This window comes from Artemia franciscana, chromosome 10 (genome assembly GCF_032884065.1).
Source record: "Artemia franciscana chromosome 10, ASM3288406v1, whole genome shotgun sequence".
Classification (NCBI taxonomy): Eukaryota; Metazoa; Arthropoda; class Branchiopoda; order Anostraca; family Artemiidae; genus Artemia; species Artemia franciscana.
Window position 1 is genome coordinate 1,549,354 of NC_088872.1, and position 20,316 is coordinate 1,569,669.

Consider the following 20,316-nt stretch of genomic DNA (forward strand, 5'->3'; position numbering starts at 1 on the left):
TGATTTATTGCTCATTTTGATCATTGATTTTCATATAAAACTAAATTTGGTATCCACAGTGATTGTTGAGGTAGAGCTTATAAACTGAGGCTTTGCGCTATGAAAATAAATTGATAAACTTCGTGTTACTGGCTTGAAAACAGGCAAAGTTTTCACTGTGCTTCAACAAAGTTTTCACAGTGCAAGGTTTTCAGAAAACTATTTGAAGGACACTGTCATTAAAAGCTTATAAAAATGCCTTTCATCATCTGAATTTCTCTTGCTTATGATGTACGAATAAAAAATAGTTCATTGTTTAAGCTTATTTCACTTACCATTGAAACATTAATCATAAATTAATTTCCGATTCTTTGAGGGGTCTATGAGCAGCATATTCAATTGATCAATTTAGTATTACCAGCTATGAATAAGTGTGCATCAAACTATCAATAAAAAATCTCCTCACCAACTACCAGCTCGCTTAAACCCTCTCCCCTCTCTATCACCCTTCAACCTTCGGTAGGATCCTTCAGCGTCATCATTTGTCACTGATATAATGTTCATGAGGTTCTTATGTAATTTTTAGTAGAAAGTTCTGTTGACGCATCATGTTTAGTTTTAGAATTATCAGGTCGGTTCGGAAGGATACCGGTAAAGCGAGAAAACTTTGGGATAACAAGTACAATTAACTGCCTAAAAAATTTCCCTGAGTAAATAAAATTTCATTTCCGCTTATGATTCTGGCTTCTCATAAAATCAGAAACTTGTCAGCTAGATGAATGAAAATTTTGGTAATGGGTTCCAGTAGTAAAGGGGTTACAGAACCCGTAACAATCATATCCCTCTAATCCTGTAACAGCCCTGTCCCTCTAATCAAACGAGCTCTATCGGAACACATTCTTAATTATCCGTAGTATTTTATTATTTTTGAGAATGTCCCTTTGACTTCTAAGGAATAGGGACCAGAGTTTAAAGCAAATTTTCAGGGAAAGAATTAAAGTTAAGGATTTTTTTAAGAACCTATCTTTGAATAGAGATACGAGTGGATCTGGCTTAAATTCAACTTATTGTAATTTACTACGGCTAAGCAAAGTAGAGTTCATTTCTCCCAAAGCTACTGACCTCTGCACACCTGGTAATCAACCTTCGCATTCAAATCAAGTTATTGAACGGGAAAGTGAGAAGTCAAGGAGATTCGATTCCACAATTGTGCTGAAAAATATAAGAGTACGAAATTATATATAATCATTTTGTTTTGTGGATATACACCGTTTGTTTTAATTGTATTTTAGTTTATCTGCTGATGACAATCACTATGTATGTGACCGGAATTTCTAGTTTTTTTTTCACTGTCGAAAAATGGAGATTTGTTTCTTTTTTAAAGCTTAGGAAAGGACAGTCCCGAAAAATATTGAACAATCAGAGAATATATGAAAAATCATCTTAAAGGAAGCCTAATTGGACAGCTATGGGAGTCCACTGTTGTGCCACTTACATTAATTGAAAACTTAGTCGACACAGCATGCATATTATGCATCTTTTTTATTCTAACTGGTCTCTCGCTAGCTCTGCTAGCTTTGTAACTGTTAAAACATTTGATATCGTTGATCAGTTTTTACCAAAATTGCTTTGGAAGTTTCTTGTGGTACAAACAACATATTATAAAACAGATTAAGATCTTAGGACGGTGGAAAATCCTCTAAATAAATATTTCGGCTCTATGTCTGTGAGCCTTTATCGCCTTTAAGAACAGATAAATATAAAATAAGACTTACAATAAAATATGCCACTGTTAAAACTAAAATTAAAACAGCCCCAGAGTTATCACTTCGAGGAAGTTCAACCCGGACTGAAGAAAAACACGAAATTAAAAATTATATTTATAATAAAACAAATCAAAAGCTTGTTATTAAAAAGATTTTCGCTATTTTGTTAGCTAATCTAAAAGGTCTTTTTGATACAGTTTCATTGGTATTAACTTTTGGTTTTGCCGTGCTATTTTTTTTCTTTTTGTTGTTAGTATTATGGATGGGCAATACGATATTCTTCATTGTTCGTTGTCCTGCTGGGGAAATTCGCTAACTGACCTTTTGTCATTGAGACGATCAGCCGACACTGATAATCACAAAATGATTTTCAAGGTACCAAATACCCTTATTAACTCCAGATTCTACTTCACCTAAGATACGAACTTGATGTTTTTTTTTATTCGGTATTGTTCATTATGATTGTTTTTGTAATTGAACTTTCGGTAAATTTTCATTGGAAAAATTGTTTCTTGGGTGTATTTTTAATTTTATCGTGACTGTCATGCCTGAAGGTCACATTTGAAATTTTCAGACTTCTGCGGTAATTGTCAAAATCTGTTTACCAAGCTTATTTCAAAAGGAGAACCATGAAGTTAATGTAGATTTGCATAATTTACCCTGCTAACCCTATATTTAAGATACGGGTATATTCAGTAAGGGGTGGGGAGGGCTAGACGAGTTTCAGCCTGTTTTAAGTTTTTTGTCTGTCTCGTAAAAAACATTTATATGCAAAAATAATCTTAAAAAAACGCACCAAAAACGTGTTTTTATGCATTATTATTACGTTTATACGAGTCGAACAAACATTTCGAAGGGGGGGGGAACCTCCTAAACTTTCTCCTGAATACGGCCTTGTATTTCAGGTATCTGATCGTTCAATGGACTAACATTTTCTTTCGTTTTAAGGTAGGAGTGCTGGTGCTTACGCAGGAGGTCTCCTTATTTCACAATTTGGTGTGAGGGAGTCGTTTCGAATATTTGCTTACGCAGCAATCTTAATAGGCACATCTTACATGCTCATTGAATTTTTTATTCTGCGTCGGGTTGCTAGAAGTCGAGCCTTAAGTAAGCAATTTTGTTTGATTAATTTCTTTTTGTGTGTTTTCTATACTTACTATAAATCAGTGCAATATTTGAAAATTTTTTGTATAAAATTGTTTTAAACATTTGCCTTTTAAAATACATCTGTTTTAGATAACATACTAAACGACAAATACACCTGTTTTACATGTTTTCAGTGCTTTCTATAAATTAATATAGTTGTATTGCATTTATTTTTTTCAGAATTACTTGCAATTGTTTTATTGTTTAAAATCAAATTTAGTTTACGGGTTTCTTATACTACTACTACTTCTAACAACTCAGCACAGCCCCAAGCCACCTGAGGCGAACACAGCTCCTCCTCCAGCCCAATCTATTCAAGGCCTCCCTCTTTATATCCTCCCAGGAACCTCCCATTTGCTTTAAATCTTTATTTATCCTCCCAACACACACGAGGACAACCTGCTTTCCGTGTAGCCCCAGAAGGTTGGCAAAAAGACAATCTTCGGCAATCTGTCATCCTTCATCCGCAGAACGTGACCTGTCCATCTCAACCTTCCTTTCATTATAGCCCCAGAAAGCGGGATTGAACCACATTTTTCGTACAACCTAATGTTTGAAATACGGTCAGTCAGCCGGGTACCCAGAACGATCCGTAGGCAATTTCTCTGGAAAACATCTAGTAAATTTTCGTCTGCTTTTCGGAGCACCCATGCTTTAGAGGTATATTTGACCACTGTCATCACTGTAGCTTTCAATATTCTAATCTTTGTTTGCATGCTCATCTTCCTATTCTTCCAAACTTTTTTTTAACTGTGAGAAAATACCCTGATTCTTAACTATTCTACTTTTAGCATCTTCACTGCTCCCACCGTGTTTACTAATAATACTAAAAAAGTAAGTGAAGCTGCCAACCTGATCAATCTTTTCGTTACCCAACGTCACCTTTTCATCTTCACTTATTCCTAGCCTTAGTGACTTAGTCTTCTTAACGTTAATTTTCAAGCCTATTCTAGCACCCTGAACTCGCAAAAGCTCTAAAAATTCTTTCATTTTGCTCACACTTTCATCTAATATACTTAAGTCATCAGCATAATCTTAATCCAGGAGCATTTTTCTTCCCCATTTGATTCTGTGGTCTCCAATTGCCTTTCCTGTGCTCCTTAAGACGAAGTCCATCAAAATGATCTGTATAAAGGGGTATAGAACACAACCTTACTTAACTCCTGATTTAATACAAACCAGTTACTAATGTCATTTCCTATCTTAACCGCATCAATATTATTCTCGTACATAGAACAAATCACTTTAATGTATTTTTCTGGTATACCATTTAAGGATAAGACCTTTGCTAACGCTCTTCTACCAGCAGAATCGAAAGATTGCTCATAATCGATAAAAATGTATACCAATGGTGTTTGAAAACGAAGGGACCTCTCAATTATTAACCTAAGAGTGTAAACTTGGTCGACATATCCTCTACCTTTTCTAAAGCCACGCTGTTCTTCCCTTAAAATTTTTTCTACAGCATCTCTCAGTCTAAAAAGCATCATATTACTCAGTAATCTGCTACTCACAGAGACTAGACTAATAGCTCAATAATTACGACACTCACTCTTGTCACCTTTCTTATATAGTGGTTTAATTAAGGTTTTCCTAAAATGATTAGGTACTTCCCCTTTTTAAAAATCCTATTCATAATCTTCAGAAGCTTATTTCTAACCTTAGAGCCACCATATTTAAAAAACCCATTTATTACACTATCAGCACCTGGAGCCTTATTATTTTTTAATCCTTTTAGTACTGTTGCTAATTTTTCCTCGCAAAACGAATCTTCCTTCACATCCAAGGTATCACAAACTTTTTCATTTTCATCTATATCTTTTCCTGCAACTGTATCTCGGTTTAGCACATTCTCAAAATGTTCCGGCCATCTTTCTTTAACTCTTTCCTTATCACTAATTGTGGCCCCATTCCTATCTTTAACTGGGACTAGTCCGGATTGACTACTCCCTCTCAATTTATTAACATGTCAGTATAATATTTTACTATTATGCCGTCTAGCTGCATCTTCCAGATCCTCAGCAATTTTATCCATGACCCCCACTTCACATCTCCTTAGTTCATATTTTAATACTTTCTCCACTTTCTTTACATTCATTTTGATTTCATACTATCTATCACTCAGAAAATTCTTGTACAAACCCCTTCTACTCTCTATTAAACATAAAGCTTTTTCACTAATATTTCTAGTTGCAGTCTTAGCACTCTTCCCTAAGATATCATCAGCAACTTCACAAATTGTTTTTCTAAAATTATTCCATATATATTCCACATTGTCAAGTTTTAAACTCTCAAGTTTAGTATTCAACTGTTCCTGGAGCGTTTTTCACAAATTTTCATCCTGGAGTCTACTAAAATCATAACTTTCTGGGAGGTAGTTACCCTTCCAAAATTTCAGCTTTAAATTAACCTTAGACACTACTAGATGGTGAACTTTACTTTAAACATCAATAACATCACTCATATACACTCTAGTACCTTGTATTGATCCTAATAGTCTTTTGTGTACAATAAAATAATCAATAAGGTTTGCTGTCTTACCATCACGTGAATACCATGTCAACTTATGGGCCATTTTGTGACCAATCACCGTATTGGTTATAACTAGGTTGTTATACCTACAAAATTGCAAAAGTCTATAGCCATTACTGCTTTCTTTTCCTACACCAAATTTACCTAGGCTAGGATAACATCTATCCCTATTTCTATTACCAACCTGGGTGTTAAAATCTCCTAGAAAAAACACTATATTTCTACCTGGTACCCTGTCTATTTGCTCCTTTAACTGTAAGTAAAATTCATCTGAGTCACTAGTATCTTAGTCAATTGGTTCAACAGGTGCATATACTACTATAACTGATAGCCTGAACTTTTTAGTAATAAAATGAACGATTAGTATTCTATTATTAATACCTTCCAAGCCTAAACAAGACTTAGCAGCTTCCTTATTCATCATGAGCCCTACTCCCTGTCTATGTACCCCATCCTTCCTGCCCGAGTAAACAAATTCTATATCACCTAATTTGATACTTCCTACCCCTGGGATATGAGTTTCTTAAACTCCTAGTAAATCTAGTTCAAACCGTCTGAATTCGTTAGTCAAAATTTCGATATGATAGTCATTTTTTAACGTCGTAACATTCTAAGTTCCAATTCTCATGTTCTTTAAATCTTTGAAATTATTTTGGCCTCGGGAAAAGCAATGATCCCGGATACCAGTGCAGGATGGGGACCAACATATCTTCTCTAGTCTGCACTGAATTGCATAAGCCTGCTTAGAACAGGACAGCATCTTCTCTAGTCTATACTGAATTGCATAAGCCTGCTTAGAACAGGACAGCAAGAAGTCCCTGGGACCTCCTGTAAGTTGGAGGCTTTGTGCAATCCTGGGCCCATCTTGGTCACAACAGGGTTTTCAGCTCTTGGCGATGCTCTTGTGTCAACCAGAGTCAAAATCCTGCACAGACAGTCCCAAGCCTATTACCTCCAACTCATTATATGTCCATCTACAAATATTATGCTACTATGGTGAGGCAACCCATAGTAGATAAATTAGCTAGGAAGAGGTTTTTCAGCCCGAAGAAGCCCATCAAAACAAACCAAGCCCAGAAAAATATCCAATTGCCAGAACCCCGTGCGAGTGCTGTGTTGTTTACTAGGCTGTACTAAGCTTAACTAATAGTTATTCTCTTTAATATACATATTTTATGGATTTTTTAAGCTTAGCATAAAGCATATAATTGTTCCGAAATAGTTTTTACAAAAAATGATACGAATATCACTATTTTCTTTTAATCTGTGTCCTTTTAAGTGTTTTTTATGCTTAGTATAAACTATTTTAAGTTTTTGACAATTTTTTTTTACTTATCGTTTAAAGTACTTGTTGTTTTTTTTTGGAAAGCAGGGTATACTGAATTGTTTGATAACCATCATAGTCAAACTACTGGGTGATACAAAGAGCCCCAAATGTCATAAATCAACACTCAGTCACAGAAAAACTGAGGCACAATTCGTAAAAACGTTTCGTTGCCAAAACACTTTTCCTTCTTTTTACAGGGTTATAATTTTCCAAATGAAGAAGGTTTTTGAAAAGGGGTTTCAAAATTTAAAAATACGATTAGTTAACAAAAATTCTTCATAGATGTAAAATAATGAAATTAAAGTGGAAATTTACCTTTAGAAAACAAGAATGCATATACTAGCTTTTGATTTCGTTTAACTTACCCTGAAATTTTCTAACTTAATATCATTAGACGTTCCTGAGCTATTAAAAATATTCCTTTTTGACAACCTGAATGTACATAGCTGCTTTTGATTTATTCTAATATCCCATGAAAGTTTCAAATTAATACCTTTCTTTTTAGCTGCCCTCCAATATTTTTGGTAACCTAAAAAGAGAACTAGAACTTTCGATTTCCGATCAATTTAGCCCTCTCCTCATCTTCTAGGGTCATTGGCTCAATACATGTATCCCTAGGAAGAACAAAGAAAAGAAAATACGCATACATGATTTTTCTTCTTTCAAAAAATGCAAAATTCCACATTTTTGTATATAGCAGCTTAAAACCTTTACAGAAGGATTCTCTGGTAAGCTGAATCTAATGGTGTTATTTTCATTAAGATCACCTGACGTTTCGGGGGTGTTTTCTTCCTTTGACAAAAAGTTGGCAAATTTCCTCAGGCTCATAACCTTTTATGGGTAATATTAGGCTTGAAGTATTTTGTATATTTTGAATAAACACCAAACTTCGATCCTTTTGATCTATTGTTATAAAGACTCTATTTATTAGTTCTGTTACTATTAAGCCGCATCACTCTTTATTTTCTGGAGGAAAGTTCCTTCCACATAGAAAACCCCCCACCAAACAATTCCATTTTAGCCGAAAATTTCCCCCGTAAAATTTCTTGTGGGTAATTCTGGCTCAAAGATTCTTCTTCAGACACTTTGATTTGGATAAGACTTTACTATCTGATTGTTTTGAAAATCATGCCAGAAATCACCTCCTCCTTGGAAAATTCTTCCCACAAACATCCCCCCAGCCCCTAGTAGAAAGTTGTTTTCGCATAAAATTTCCTCTGGTGAATCTATTTCGTGGAAAAGTCCCCGTGCAAAATTACCCCCGTTGAAAATACCACCCCCCCCATATGGAAAGATACTCGAGACGATTCCAGCCTGGTAAAAAAATTTCTCCGGTATATTACCGGTAAAAATTCCTCTACATGCAAAACTGAGACAACAAAGAGAAAGTAAGAAAGTTAAAAATAATTTCGCATAGGAATTCCGGCAGATCCCTCCAGCGTAAAATTTCCCCTGGAAAGTAAACCCCTGGAATTAATGCCCAGCAGAAATTCTGCCCTCCCCAAAAAGGTTCGTATAATTCTCAATAACAGATACTATACGTAAACAACGGGCAAATTTCATAGCTTACAGACTTTTTCCCGGGTGCTATTGGGGTTATTTTATCCCCAAAGGCATAGTTACTGGACTTTGCCACTATGGTACTTCAACATTTTCAAACTGTTTTCAAGATTTTGATCGGACAACTTTGAGGAAGCAGAGGGATGGGAGGGAGGCTAGTCACCCTCAAATAGTTTTGCTCACTTAAAAAGATCATTAGAACTTTTAATTTACGTTTGAATGAGCCCTTTCTCAATACTGTATGATTATTGGTTCAATTTGATCACCCTTGGAGAAAACAGGAAAAATATTAACACACATTCCTGACCTTTCTTCTGGCAGAAAATACAGAAATTCACAATTATGTAGATGAAAGCTTGAAACTTGTATAGTACGACTTTCGGATACACTGAATCTGATGTTAATGAAGGTTCCTTGGATTTTTGGGGGTGTCCCTCCATTTTCTCAAATAAGCCAAATTTCTTGAGGCTCGTAGCTTTTGATGGGTAATACTGAACTTAATAAATGGTGAATATTTAGAATCAGCATAATCAGTCAATTCTCTTTTTATATCTATTTATGTCAAAATTCCGTTATTTAGAATTTAGTTACTATTGAGTTATGACGCTCTATACAGTTTGTTACCACGAACTGGTTGATTTGAGTAAAGATGCCTTTGTAGATTCCATAAGTATCCATCATGGAGGCCAAAATTCACGAAAATTTATAGAAGAATAGCAAAGATCTTTTGTAATATATTTTTTTTTTTAATTGAAGATACAAAAATATTTTTGTTCAAATTTAACGGTTGAGTCAATTTTTTTTTTAATTTTTTTTTTACGTAAGAATAGCTAATGAGGTATTATTCAAAATTTGCAGGGACCTCTTTCCCTCACGCCTCCCCAGTTTGTTTGCCTAGTATTTCTGCTGAGAATGTAAAGGGAATAAAATTTAGAAAAAAAATACTTTACTAAGTCGGAAACAAGCTCTATTTCCAAGACAATTTCTAAACAAAGCAAAATTGCATGATGATAGACTCTTATTTGATACCTTATATCCCTTATGTAAGAAAGATTTAGCTGGAAAAGTTGCGATTAAGTTTGCAGTACTGATAGGTACAATTATTGAAACAGGGATCGTATCTCTATCTTAAAAATATTTCAGAACCTAAATATTCAATGTTTGCAGGAAAACGAACCAGTATTGGAAAACTATTTTCTTCACAAAGATAATAATGGATATCATAGTGGATTTCAAAAGTATTGTTGCTTTTTTTATCTGATTTCGAACCGTTAAAGGTCAAATTTATTTGAAAAAATCCTTGCAAAGAAGGAAGGCATCAAAAATATCTAATCCGATACTTTCTACACGGTAATCATCTCCCTTAAAAAAATTATTTTGAAAATCTATTTTCCACAAAACAAGTTTTTCAGAGAAAAGTAAATAGTTTTATTATGTCAAGAATTAGCGAAAATAAAATGAATATGAGTAGGGCCGACAACTGACATATCTTCTCAAGACATGAACATAATTCACAATTTATTAAAAAAAACTGACCATTGATTGTCAGTCTAATTTTTTAAGCCCATAAGCTTTCAAGTTATATACTGATTAAATAAAAAAACAAGTTTTTTTTTAAATGACAGTAAGGAGCGACATTAAAACATAAAACGAACAGAAATTACTCCGTATATGAAAGGGGCTTTTCTTCCTCAACGCCTCCCTCTGTACGCTAAAGTTTGACTCTTTCTCTTAGCTCTACTTTTAAAAAAAGAAAAAACTTTAGCGTAAAGAGCGGGGCGTTGAAGAAGAAAAACCCCTTTCATATACGGAGTAATTTCTGTTCGTTTTAAGTTTTAATGTCGCTCCTTACTTACATTTAAAAAAAACTTGTTTTTTTATTTAATTTCTGGACGTTTTTTAATTCATGCATGATTTGATCTTGGCTCTCCGTACATAAATAATCAAAACGAAATTTGCATATTAATTTTCTTTTTGGCTAAATGGCTTTCTCATAGTTTTAATCGGAAGATTTTGGGAAAAAAGGAGAGAGGTAGGAAGCCTAGCTGCCTTCTCATTTTTTGATTACTTAAAAAGGCAACTAGAACTTTTAATTGTTTTACGAACATTTTCATTAGTAAAAAATATACGTAATTTACGAATTAACTTACGTAACGAACTTCTATATTCGTATATTTTTATTGCGTATATGAGGGAGTTCACCCCTCGTCGATACCTCGCTCTTTACACTAAAGCTTAAATTCTGTCCCAATTCCTTAAGAATGACCCTTGAATCACAAAGGCCGTAGAATAAATAGTTGAAATTACTAAAAATAATTTCGGGTAAAGAGCGAGGTATTACGAGGAGGTAAACCCCCCATATGCGCAATAATTTCTCCTCGTTTTAAGTTTTAATGCTGCTCCTCACTTTCAGTAGAACAGACTTCTCAAATTTATTTTTTCCTTTTTTTTAAATAATGCAAAAAAAAATCCTGCGCCCCCTTCATTGAAAGTCTCTTCCCCCATGGGCAGTTTTTCCATGGAAAGATCCTCCCGCATAACCCCACCCCCCCACCTCAACTCTCCCTCCCAAACCAAAAAAATCCCCCTGAAAACGTCCGTACACTTCCCAGTAACCATTACTATATGTAAACACAGGTCAAAGTTTGTAACTTGCAACCCCTCCCAGGGAGACTGCGGGGTAGTAAGTCGTCTCCAAAGACATAATTATTAGGTTTTTTGACTATGGTGAATAAAATGGCTATCTCAGAATTTTGATCCGGTGACTTTTGTGAAAAAATGAGCGTGGGAGGGGGCCTAGGTGCCCTCCAATTTTTTGGTCACTTAAAAAGGGCACTATAACTTTTAATTTCCGTTAGAATGAGCCCTCCCGCGACATTCTAGGACGACTGAGTCGATACGATCACCCCTGGGAAAAAAAAAAAAAAAAAAAAAAAAAACAAATAAACACGCATCCGTGATTTGTCTTCTGGTAAAAAATTCGAAATTCCACATTTTTGTAGATAGGAATTTAAAACTTTTACAATAAGGTTCTCTGATACGCTGAATCTGATGGTGTGATTTTTGTTAAGATCGTAATACTTTTAGGGGGTGTTTCCCCCTATTTTCTAAAATGAGGCAAATTTTCTCAGGCTCGTAACTCTTGATAGGTCAGACTAATCTTTATGAAAGTTATATATTTGAAATCAGCATTGAAATGCGATTGTTTTTATGTAGCTATTGGTATCAAAATTCCATTTTTTTGAGTTTTGGTTACTATTGAGCCGGGTCGCTCCTCACTATAGTTCGTTACCACGAACTGTTTGATATTTATTTTTTAAAGTTTTAATTTTTTTATTTATGAAAGTGGTAAAAGTGAAAACACTTGAAACGTATTTGTAAAGCACAAATTATGTTCTGGTCTTGACTAGGCATAGGGGTTATCATTCCATGGTAAGATTCCATTCCTACAAACCGAAAATCCTCCTGTTAAAAATCCTCTATCAACTTTCCCTGATAGTTTTAACTTTATACCCTTTGCGGCTCTTGAAATACTTCACATACACCCTTTGGGCAACCTAATGCACAAAATGATTTTTGGCCTAAATCAAAGTCATCCTTAAGATTTCTTTAAAGTCTCAACTTAGAACCCTTAGTCGTTCCTCATAAGTATAGTCTTAATACCCCTAAATATTCCTGAGCCGTAGTAGAGACACCAGTTTCACAAGATACATATAGTGCATTTTGATGCAATTCATTTATACCCCTCAACCTTCAATGAGATTTTCAACTGTTTATACTTAGTAATCCAAGAGACATTACCATTTGATATACTTAGGCATCCAAAGCAAGGTAATTAACAAATTAATCCCGGCTAGGAAACCACGTCGTTCAAAATTTGCTGAGTTTCGTTTCATTTTGCTCGTAAAGTCAGTTACTCTTTTAATTTGATTAATTAATTTGAAAACATTCCCTTCCAAAAGACAAGTTTTTCAAAGAAAAGTAAAGAGCTCCCTTAAGCCTTGAATGAGAAAAACTTAAGTCAAATGATCTTCCAAGTGAATAACTACCAAAAATCACTATCAATAAATAAACGAATCTCAAAGCAAACAGAAATTACAATAAATGGCCCAGTCAAACCCAAACCAGCAATAATTAACATGAGTAGGGCTGATAACCTCCATGGCCTCTCAAGACCAGAACACAATTTGTGCTTTACTGAAAAAAAACAACAACAACAAAAAAAAATTACCACGGATTGTCAGTTTAATTGACACATACTGACAATTGTTCCTTGAGGTTTTGATAATTCTTTATTTATGAAAGTGAGAAAGGTGAAAACATTTCAAACGTTTTTTATTTTCAGTACTGCGCAAATTGGTTGCACTTTCTGTTTGTTTTGAGTTTCATTTATTTATTGATATTGATTTGTGGAAGTTTTACGCTTGGAAAATTGCTTGACTTTATTTTTGCTCATTCTTGACCTGATGGAGCTCTTTACTATTCTTTTAAAAAGTTGCTTTGTGGAAAAAGTTTTCCAAATAGATTTGAGTTCGTTTTTTAATGACATTAAATAAAAAAAAACAAGTTTTTTGAAATCAAAGTAAGGAGCGACATTAAAACTGAAAACGAACAGAAATTACTCCGTATATGAAAGGGGCTTTTCCTCCTCGACACCCCGCTCCTTACGCTTAAAGTTTTTTTATTGTTTTAAAAAGTGGAGTTGCGAGAAAGAATCAAACTTTAGCGCAAGGAGCGGGGTGTAGAGGGGGAAAAGCCCCTTTCATATACGGAGTAATTTCTGTTCGTTTTCAGTTTTAATGTCGCTCCTTACTTTCATTTCAACAAACTTATTTTTTTTTATTTAAAAAAAGTACATAAATTATTAAAATGAAATTTGCATATTAATTCTTTTTTTGGCTAAATGGCTCTCTCTTAGTTTTGATCAGACGATTTTGAGAAATAAGGGGTGGGGAAGGAGGACTAGTTGCCCTCCAATTTTTCGGTTACTTAAAAAGGCAACTAGATCTTTTAATTTTTAATGAACATTTTTATTAATAAAAAATATACGTAACTTAAGAATTGAATTACGTAACAAACTTTTATATTCTTATATTTTTGATTATATATATGAGGGGGTTGGTCCCCTCGTTAATACCTCGCTCTTCACACTAAATCTTGTTTTGTCCCAATTATTTAAGAATGACCACAGAATCAGAAAGGCCGTAGAATAAATAGTTGAAATTACTTAAAATTTTTTTAGCATAAAGAGCGAAGTATTTATTTCCTCCTAAATACCTCGTTCTTTATGCTAAAGTATTTTTAGAACCCCTCATATGCGTAATAATCTCTGTTCGTTTTAAGTTTTAATGCTTCTCCTTACTTTCAATTGAAAAAACTTTTTCATGTTTATATTTTCATTTTTTTTTAAATAGTAATGCTAGAAAATCCTGCGCCCTTTTCACTGAATCTCTCTTCCCCCATGAAATATTCCTCCAAGGAAAGATCCTCCCATTTAGCCCCCTCCCCTGAACTCCACACCCAAACCAAAAAATCCCCCTGATAACGTCGGTACACTTCCCAGTAACCATTACTGTATGTAAACATTGGTCAAAGTTTGTAACTTGCAGCCCCTCCCCCAGGGACTGTGGGGGGTAAGTCATCCCCAAATACATAGTTATTATGGTTTTCAACTATGCGGAACAAAATGGGTATTTCAAAATTTTGATCCGTTGACTTTGGTAAAAACATGAGCGTGGGGGGGGCCTAGGTGCCCTCCAATTTTTTTGGTCACTTAAAAAGGGCACTAGAACTTTTCATTTTCGTTAGAATGAGCCCTCTTGCGACACTCTAGGACCACTTGGTAGATACGATGACCCCTGGGAAAAAAACAAAACAAACAAACAAACAAACAAACAAATAAATAAACACGCACCCGTGATTTGTCTTCTGGCAAAAAATACGAGATTCCACATTTTTGTAGATTGGACCTTGAAATTTTTTCTGTAGGGTTCTTTGATACGCTGAATGCGATGGTGTGATTTTCGAGACTTTTAGGGGGTCCCCTTTTTTCCAAAATAAGGCAAATTTTCTCAGGCTCGTAACTTTTGATGACAAAGACTAAATTTGATGAAACGTATATATTTAAAATCAGCAAAATATCCGATTCTTTTGATATATCTCTTAGTATAGAAATTCCGTTTTTTAGAGTTTCGTTTACTATTGAGCCGGGTCGCTCCTTACTACAGTTCGTTACCACGAACTGTTTGATAGTCTTTTTCATAGAAAAAAAATATTTGGTATCTTTTCAGTTTTTCCTTATAAAAATCCATAGTATTGGTCGCTATTTGTATGTTGGAGAAACTTTTTCAACAATCCTTAATCCTGACACTAACAGTATTTTTTAATTTAATTTTATAGCTTCTAAATTTAACTTGAAAAATTAAACCTAATATAATTCCCAAAAGGTTCTATCTATAATCTTTGACAACCCGGATACACTTACTCTCTTTTTATTTATTTAAATTATAAGAACAGAAGCAATAATAGTAGTATACGCAAAAGTTTCAACTTAACACCCCCAGGCTTTCTCGATATATTACTGAGGTGTCTTATTGGCAACCTAAACTTGACGCCTTTTGATTTTTTTTTAAAATAAATATTTGGTTTTAAAGCATAATTGGTCAATTGCATAACTCTGGTGGGGGGGGGTCTGACAAGCCTAATATCCCTAAATACATAGTTGCTGGACCGTTCTACTATGCTGAACAAAATGGTTGTCTCAAAATTTTGATTGGATGCCCTTGGAAAATGAATAGGCTTGAGAGAAGGGCGTTTTGCCTACCACTCTTTTTTTACTCTTCAAAAGGGCACCAGAACTGTTAATTTTGAATCGAATTAGCTCCTTTAAAAGTTTCAGTGATATTTCTAGGTATTATCTAGCTGGCTTCGCATTATCATGACATTGCTGATATCTCCTTTTGATAACTTTTATGTTCATATACTTCTTGAAATTTCCATCTCAATGCTCTTAGTCCAACAAGTAGTTGCAACAAAAGTAGTAGTATTAGTAAATATAGCAATAGCAGTAGTGTTAGCAGTAGTGGGCATATATTGCCTTTTGGTGAGAAGATCTTCCACTTTAAGTATTCTCTGACAGTTCCGACTTAATTCCCAAATCAATCCTTGAGATACGCTATTTTGAAAATGTGCTTGCACATAGCCTCTTTTGATTTAGCTCAAATTTCTCCTTATTGCTGTAAATGGAATAGGGTGGTAGTAGTAGTGATGGTAGTTACAGCAGTTTTGGTAGCATGCAAATATTGCCTTTTTGATCATCTCCCTTATCATTTCCTGCATTTCCGAATTAAAATACTCAATTGTTCCTTTATTATACCCTTTTGACAATCCATATACACATAACGTGGTTCGATTTACTTCAACACTCCCCTCAACATTCTCTGAAGGGCTCAAACCTGAATACCATTCGTCTTTTTGGAAAATAAAGTTCAAACATGCATACCTTTCTGAATAACACATAGTATGTGTGAACAATGAACGAACTGCCTAACTTACAGCCCTTGTCCTCAAGACTTTGGGAAGGTTGACATCCCCAAAGCCAAAATTACTTGACCTTTCAACAATGCTGAACAAAATAGCTCTCTTCAAACTCACTCGGATATGTTCTGGGGAGTGATAGGCTTGGGTAGGAGCTGATTGCCCTCCATTCACTTTTGACTCATAAAAAGGGAACTAAAACTTCCGACTTCAAATCAAATGAGCTCCATCCGATCCAAAGCTTATATGACCACCCGTCCCATAAGAACCTTGCTTGCCCCGAGCATAACTTATAACCCTTGCCCATGGGCACTGGGGGATTGTGTCCAATCTTAAGACATTATTACATGATTTTGGGACTATTGGTAACAAAATGGCTATCTCACAATTTCAATTGAATGCGTTTTGGGGAAAAAAGGATGCCAGGAAGGGGAGCCAGTTGCTCTCCGTCATGTTTGACTCTTAAAAGGGAACTAGAAATATACATTTCAAATCAAATGATCCTCTTCTAAAGTTCATATGACCACCCCTTCCATAAAAACCTTATATATCCCTGGGACATAACTTACAACCCTTACTCACAGGCTCTGAGGGATTCTGTCCACCCCAAAGGCCTTATAAGGTGATTTTTGGACTATTTTCGAACAAATAACTATCTCAAAATTTGTATGCATTTGTGGAAAACACGACGTATGGAGAAGCTGGTGGCTAACCCCAATCACTTTGACTCTTAAATAGAGAACTAGAGTATATTAGGTCCAATCCAATGAGCCCCCTCCGGAGTTTATACGACCACCATTTCCATAAGAACCTTAAATGCATTTGGAGCATAACTTACAGCCCTTGTGCTAGGGGCTGTGGGTGAGGATTGTCATCGTCGAAGACATAATTTCCCAACCTTTTAATTACGCTGAACAAAATGGCTATCTAAAAATTTGATAAGACGTGCTTTGGGAATTGATGGGCGTGGGGGGAGGGGGGCTTGTTGCCCTCCATTTACTTTTGATTACTAAAAAAGACCCTTTACATTACCAATCGAATGAACCTTTTTTGAAGTTTCTACGACAACAAATGGCCATCTCATAATTTCTATCAGATGCATTTCGGGAAAATACGAGGTGTGGGTTAAATTGTGAGTAATTAAAAGGGTACTAGAACTTCTTATTATCAATCCAAATAGTCCCCTCTGAAGTTTATACGACCAATCTTTCTATAAAAACCTTATATGCCCCCAGGGCATAACTAATAACTCTTGCTCTAAGAGCTTTGGGGGGATACCATCATTAAAGACATAATTTACGTACCTTTTAACTACGCTGAACAAAATGGTTATCTCAAAATTTTGATTGGACCTGTTGGGGAAATGGTGGGTGTGGGAGAGGGTCAGTTGCCCTCCAATCACTTTGGACTATTAAAAGTGGCACTATTCCCTTCAATTTCCAATCGAATGAGCGTTTTTCGAAGTTTCTACGACAACAAAAGGCCATCTCATAATTCCTATCAGATGAATTTTGGGAAAATACGAGGTGTGGGTTAAAATTTGAATAATTAAAAAGGGTACTAGAACTTCTTATTATCAATCCAATGAGCCCCCTTTGAAGTTTATACGACCACTCTTTCTATAAGAACCTTATATGCCCCCAGGGTATAACTAATAACTCTTGCCCTAAGGGCTTTGGGGGGGTTGCCATCATTAAAGACATAATTTCCGTACCTTTTAACTACGCTGAACAAAATAGTTATCTCAAAATTTTGATTGGATGTGTTTGGGGAAATGGTGGACTTATTGGGGGGGGGGTAATGGTTCTCCAATCACTTTTGACTATTAAAAGGAGCACTTGATCCTTCAATTTCCAATCCAAATAGCACTACTCGAAAATCTACGACAACGAATGGCCATCCCAAAATTTTTATCTGATAAATTTTGGAAAGATACGTGGTGTGGGGGAATATCCACCCTCCGATCACTTTGAATCTTAAAAAGGGCTCTAGAACTCTGATTACCAATCCAATGAGCCCCCTTTGAAGTTTATATGATTACCCTTTCTATATAAACCTTATCTGCCCCCAGGGCAAAGCTTTCAACCCTAGCCCTAAAGGTTGTAGGGGGGGGGGTGTCACCTTCATAGACATAGTTTCCGGGTCTTTCAACTAAGTTGAACAAAATGGCAATCTCAAAATTTTGATTGGACCTATTTGGGAAGATGGTGGGTGTGGGAGGGGGTCAGTTGCCCTCCAATCACTTTGGACTATTAAAAGTGGCAATATACCCTTCAATTCTCAATCGAATGAGCGTTTTTCGAAGTTTCTACGACAACAAATGACCATCTTATAATTTCTATCAGATGCATTTTGGGAGGATACGAGGTGTGGCGGAGGTATCCACCCTCTGATCACTCTGAATCTTAAAAAGGGCACTAAAACTCTGTCCTGGTCTAAAACAGACCAAAAAGAAAAAAAAATACAATGTCTCCTCATCGCTCTTTACTTAGACAGCGCTATTACGCTGCCTATTTATTAGTATATTAAAAATTATAACTCACCGTTGATCAAGCAAAGAAATCTGATTCCAACATGTTTAGTTTAATTGACCGTTTTGGTCATTTGTACTATTGGTGATCAGTCCCATCTAGTCGTTTCATTGATAAATTAAACCCAGTTGCGACACTTTAAGTATTAGTGTAAAATCACAGAGGATACGAAGTTTCAAAACGGTTTCATTAGTTGAAGTAGGTGCAGCAACACCCGACGAAATATAATAGTGACTAAATAAATCTCTTTAGGACTCATAAACTCTCTGGAAGTGACGATCTAGAATAAGTTTCGATATCAGGGCCATCATTCATTAATAGATTCAAATATTTAATAGGCGGGGTAAACATCTCCGTTTATCTGGAATACTAAAAGTAAAGAAACAATTTAGCTTAGAAATTTGGTGTTTAATACTTTAGAAATACATTTTAATTAAGCCTGTTTTTTTCCAGGAGAAAAAGAGACGGAGCACAAAGATCACGAAGCACCCTTTTTGCCTGCACAGTAAACATATGCACAGAAAAATAATGAAAGATATTTGCAAAATGCGCATATTTGATACCTATGAGTCCATCTTATACATATGCATATTTGCGATATCTTCTGGTGCTCAGTAGTATCGAGTATCTTTGATTTTGAATACTGTTTTATTTCAATAAACTGATCAATATAATGCTTACTATAGGCTAGCTATTTCCCCCTTCACTTGTTTTTAGATTAAGGAATCACATTTAACACATATATTATCAAACAACCTATCATTATTATTAAACAGACTACTAAACAAATATTATACATTATTAAAATATTATCAAACAAAAAGATATTACTGGACAACCTTTTGAGGTACCAAGTTTCTTTCCCAAATGTACTTCGATACACTATTGAAAAGATTTTTTCTCAAAAAACGTCTACTGCGAGTTTAATAGTAATCTAAAAGAAAGGGGGGAGGGAGGAAAAAACTTTTTTATACCCTTTTAGAAAAGCCATTTGGAAAGCTAGTTCAGTCTGTTAAACATATAAATTTCTATGAAATTGACATTTAACAGTTAAACACTATTTTGTACACCCGAGAAAAAGGCCGTATCCAGGGGAAAGGGGTCATGGAATTTGACCCCTTCTCCCCTTTATGTTTGTTGGACTAGCTAAAACGTAATAAAAATGCATGTAAACTAGTATTTTGGTGAATATTTTAGAACAATTTGTACCTCACCCACCTTCGAACAAAAATCTGGATACAGCCATGTCTAAGACCAAACGTGTCAACCTTCTCCAGCTCCAAAACAAATCCCTAAGGCGCTGGCAATTTTAAAAATTTACGGCCCTTGCGCTGAGGGTGTGCGCATTATGTCACACACCGAAGCATATCAATTGGATTCTTAGATTATTTTGAAAAATAGTTATCTCAAGATTATGATCGTATATCTTGGGGGATGTTGAGGGGTAGGTAACATAAAGGACGGAAGTAGGAGGTGGGTATCCCAACAATCACATTTGGCCCTTAAATAGGACACTAGCAATGATAATATTCAATTGAATTAGCCCTCACTCTAATTTCTATGACACCCTCTCCATATGTTGTGATCAGATATCCCTGGCATACGCATTTTTCGTCCCTCCCCCGAACAAAAATACTACCTAACATACCTAATACGTTTTCCATAGCCCTTTACCCACACTCCGTCATACTTGTATGTCATAAAGACCACAATTTTCTGTCATATACTGAATCTAGCTCTGCTTTACAACAGTATTACTACTATTACTAACAACTCGTTGCGGCACCAAGCCACCTAAGGCCAACACAGTTACGCACACTTATCCTCCGTCCTAATCGATTCAAAGCCTCCCTCTTTACACGTTCTCAGAAAGTTCCCATTTCTCATAAATCTTTTCTTATGTCATCCTCCCACCCCATTTGGGGACAACCTTCTCTTT

General features: G+C 35.3%; 1 protein-coding gene across 7 annotated transcripts in view; it reads left to right on the top strand.

The window, feature by feature from the left end:
• LOC136031641 (uncharacterized) overlaps positions 1–19,057 on the top strand; it is a 196,584-nt gene extending 177,527 nt beyond the window's left edge. For all 7 annotated transcript variants that reach the window (XM_065711285.1, XM_065711286.1, XM_065711288.1 and 4 more), the window contains 2 exons: positions 2,694–2,852; positions 18,831–19,057. In XM_065711285.1, the coding sequence (XP_065567357.1) occupies positions 2,694–2,852; positions 18,831–18,886 (215 nt within the window). In that variant the 3' untranslated portion in view covers positions 18,887–19,057. The remainder of the gene's footprint in view (positions 1–2,693; positions 2,853–18,830) is intronic.
• Positions 19,058–20,316: the final 1,259 nt, after the last annotated feature.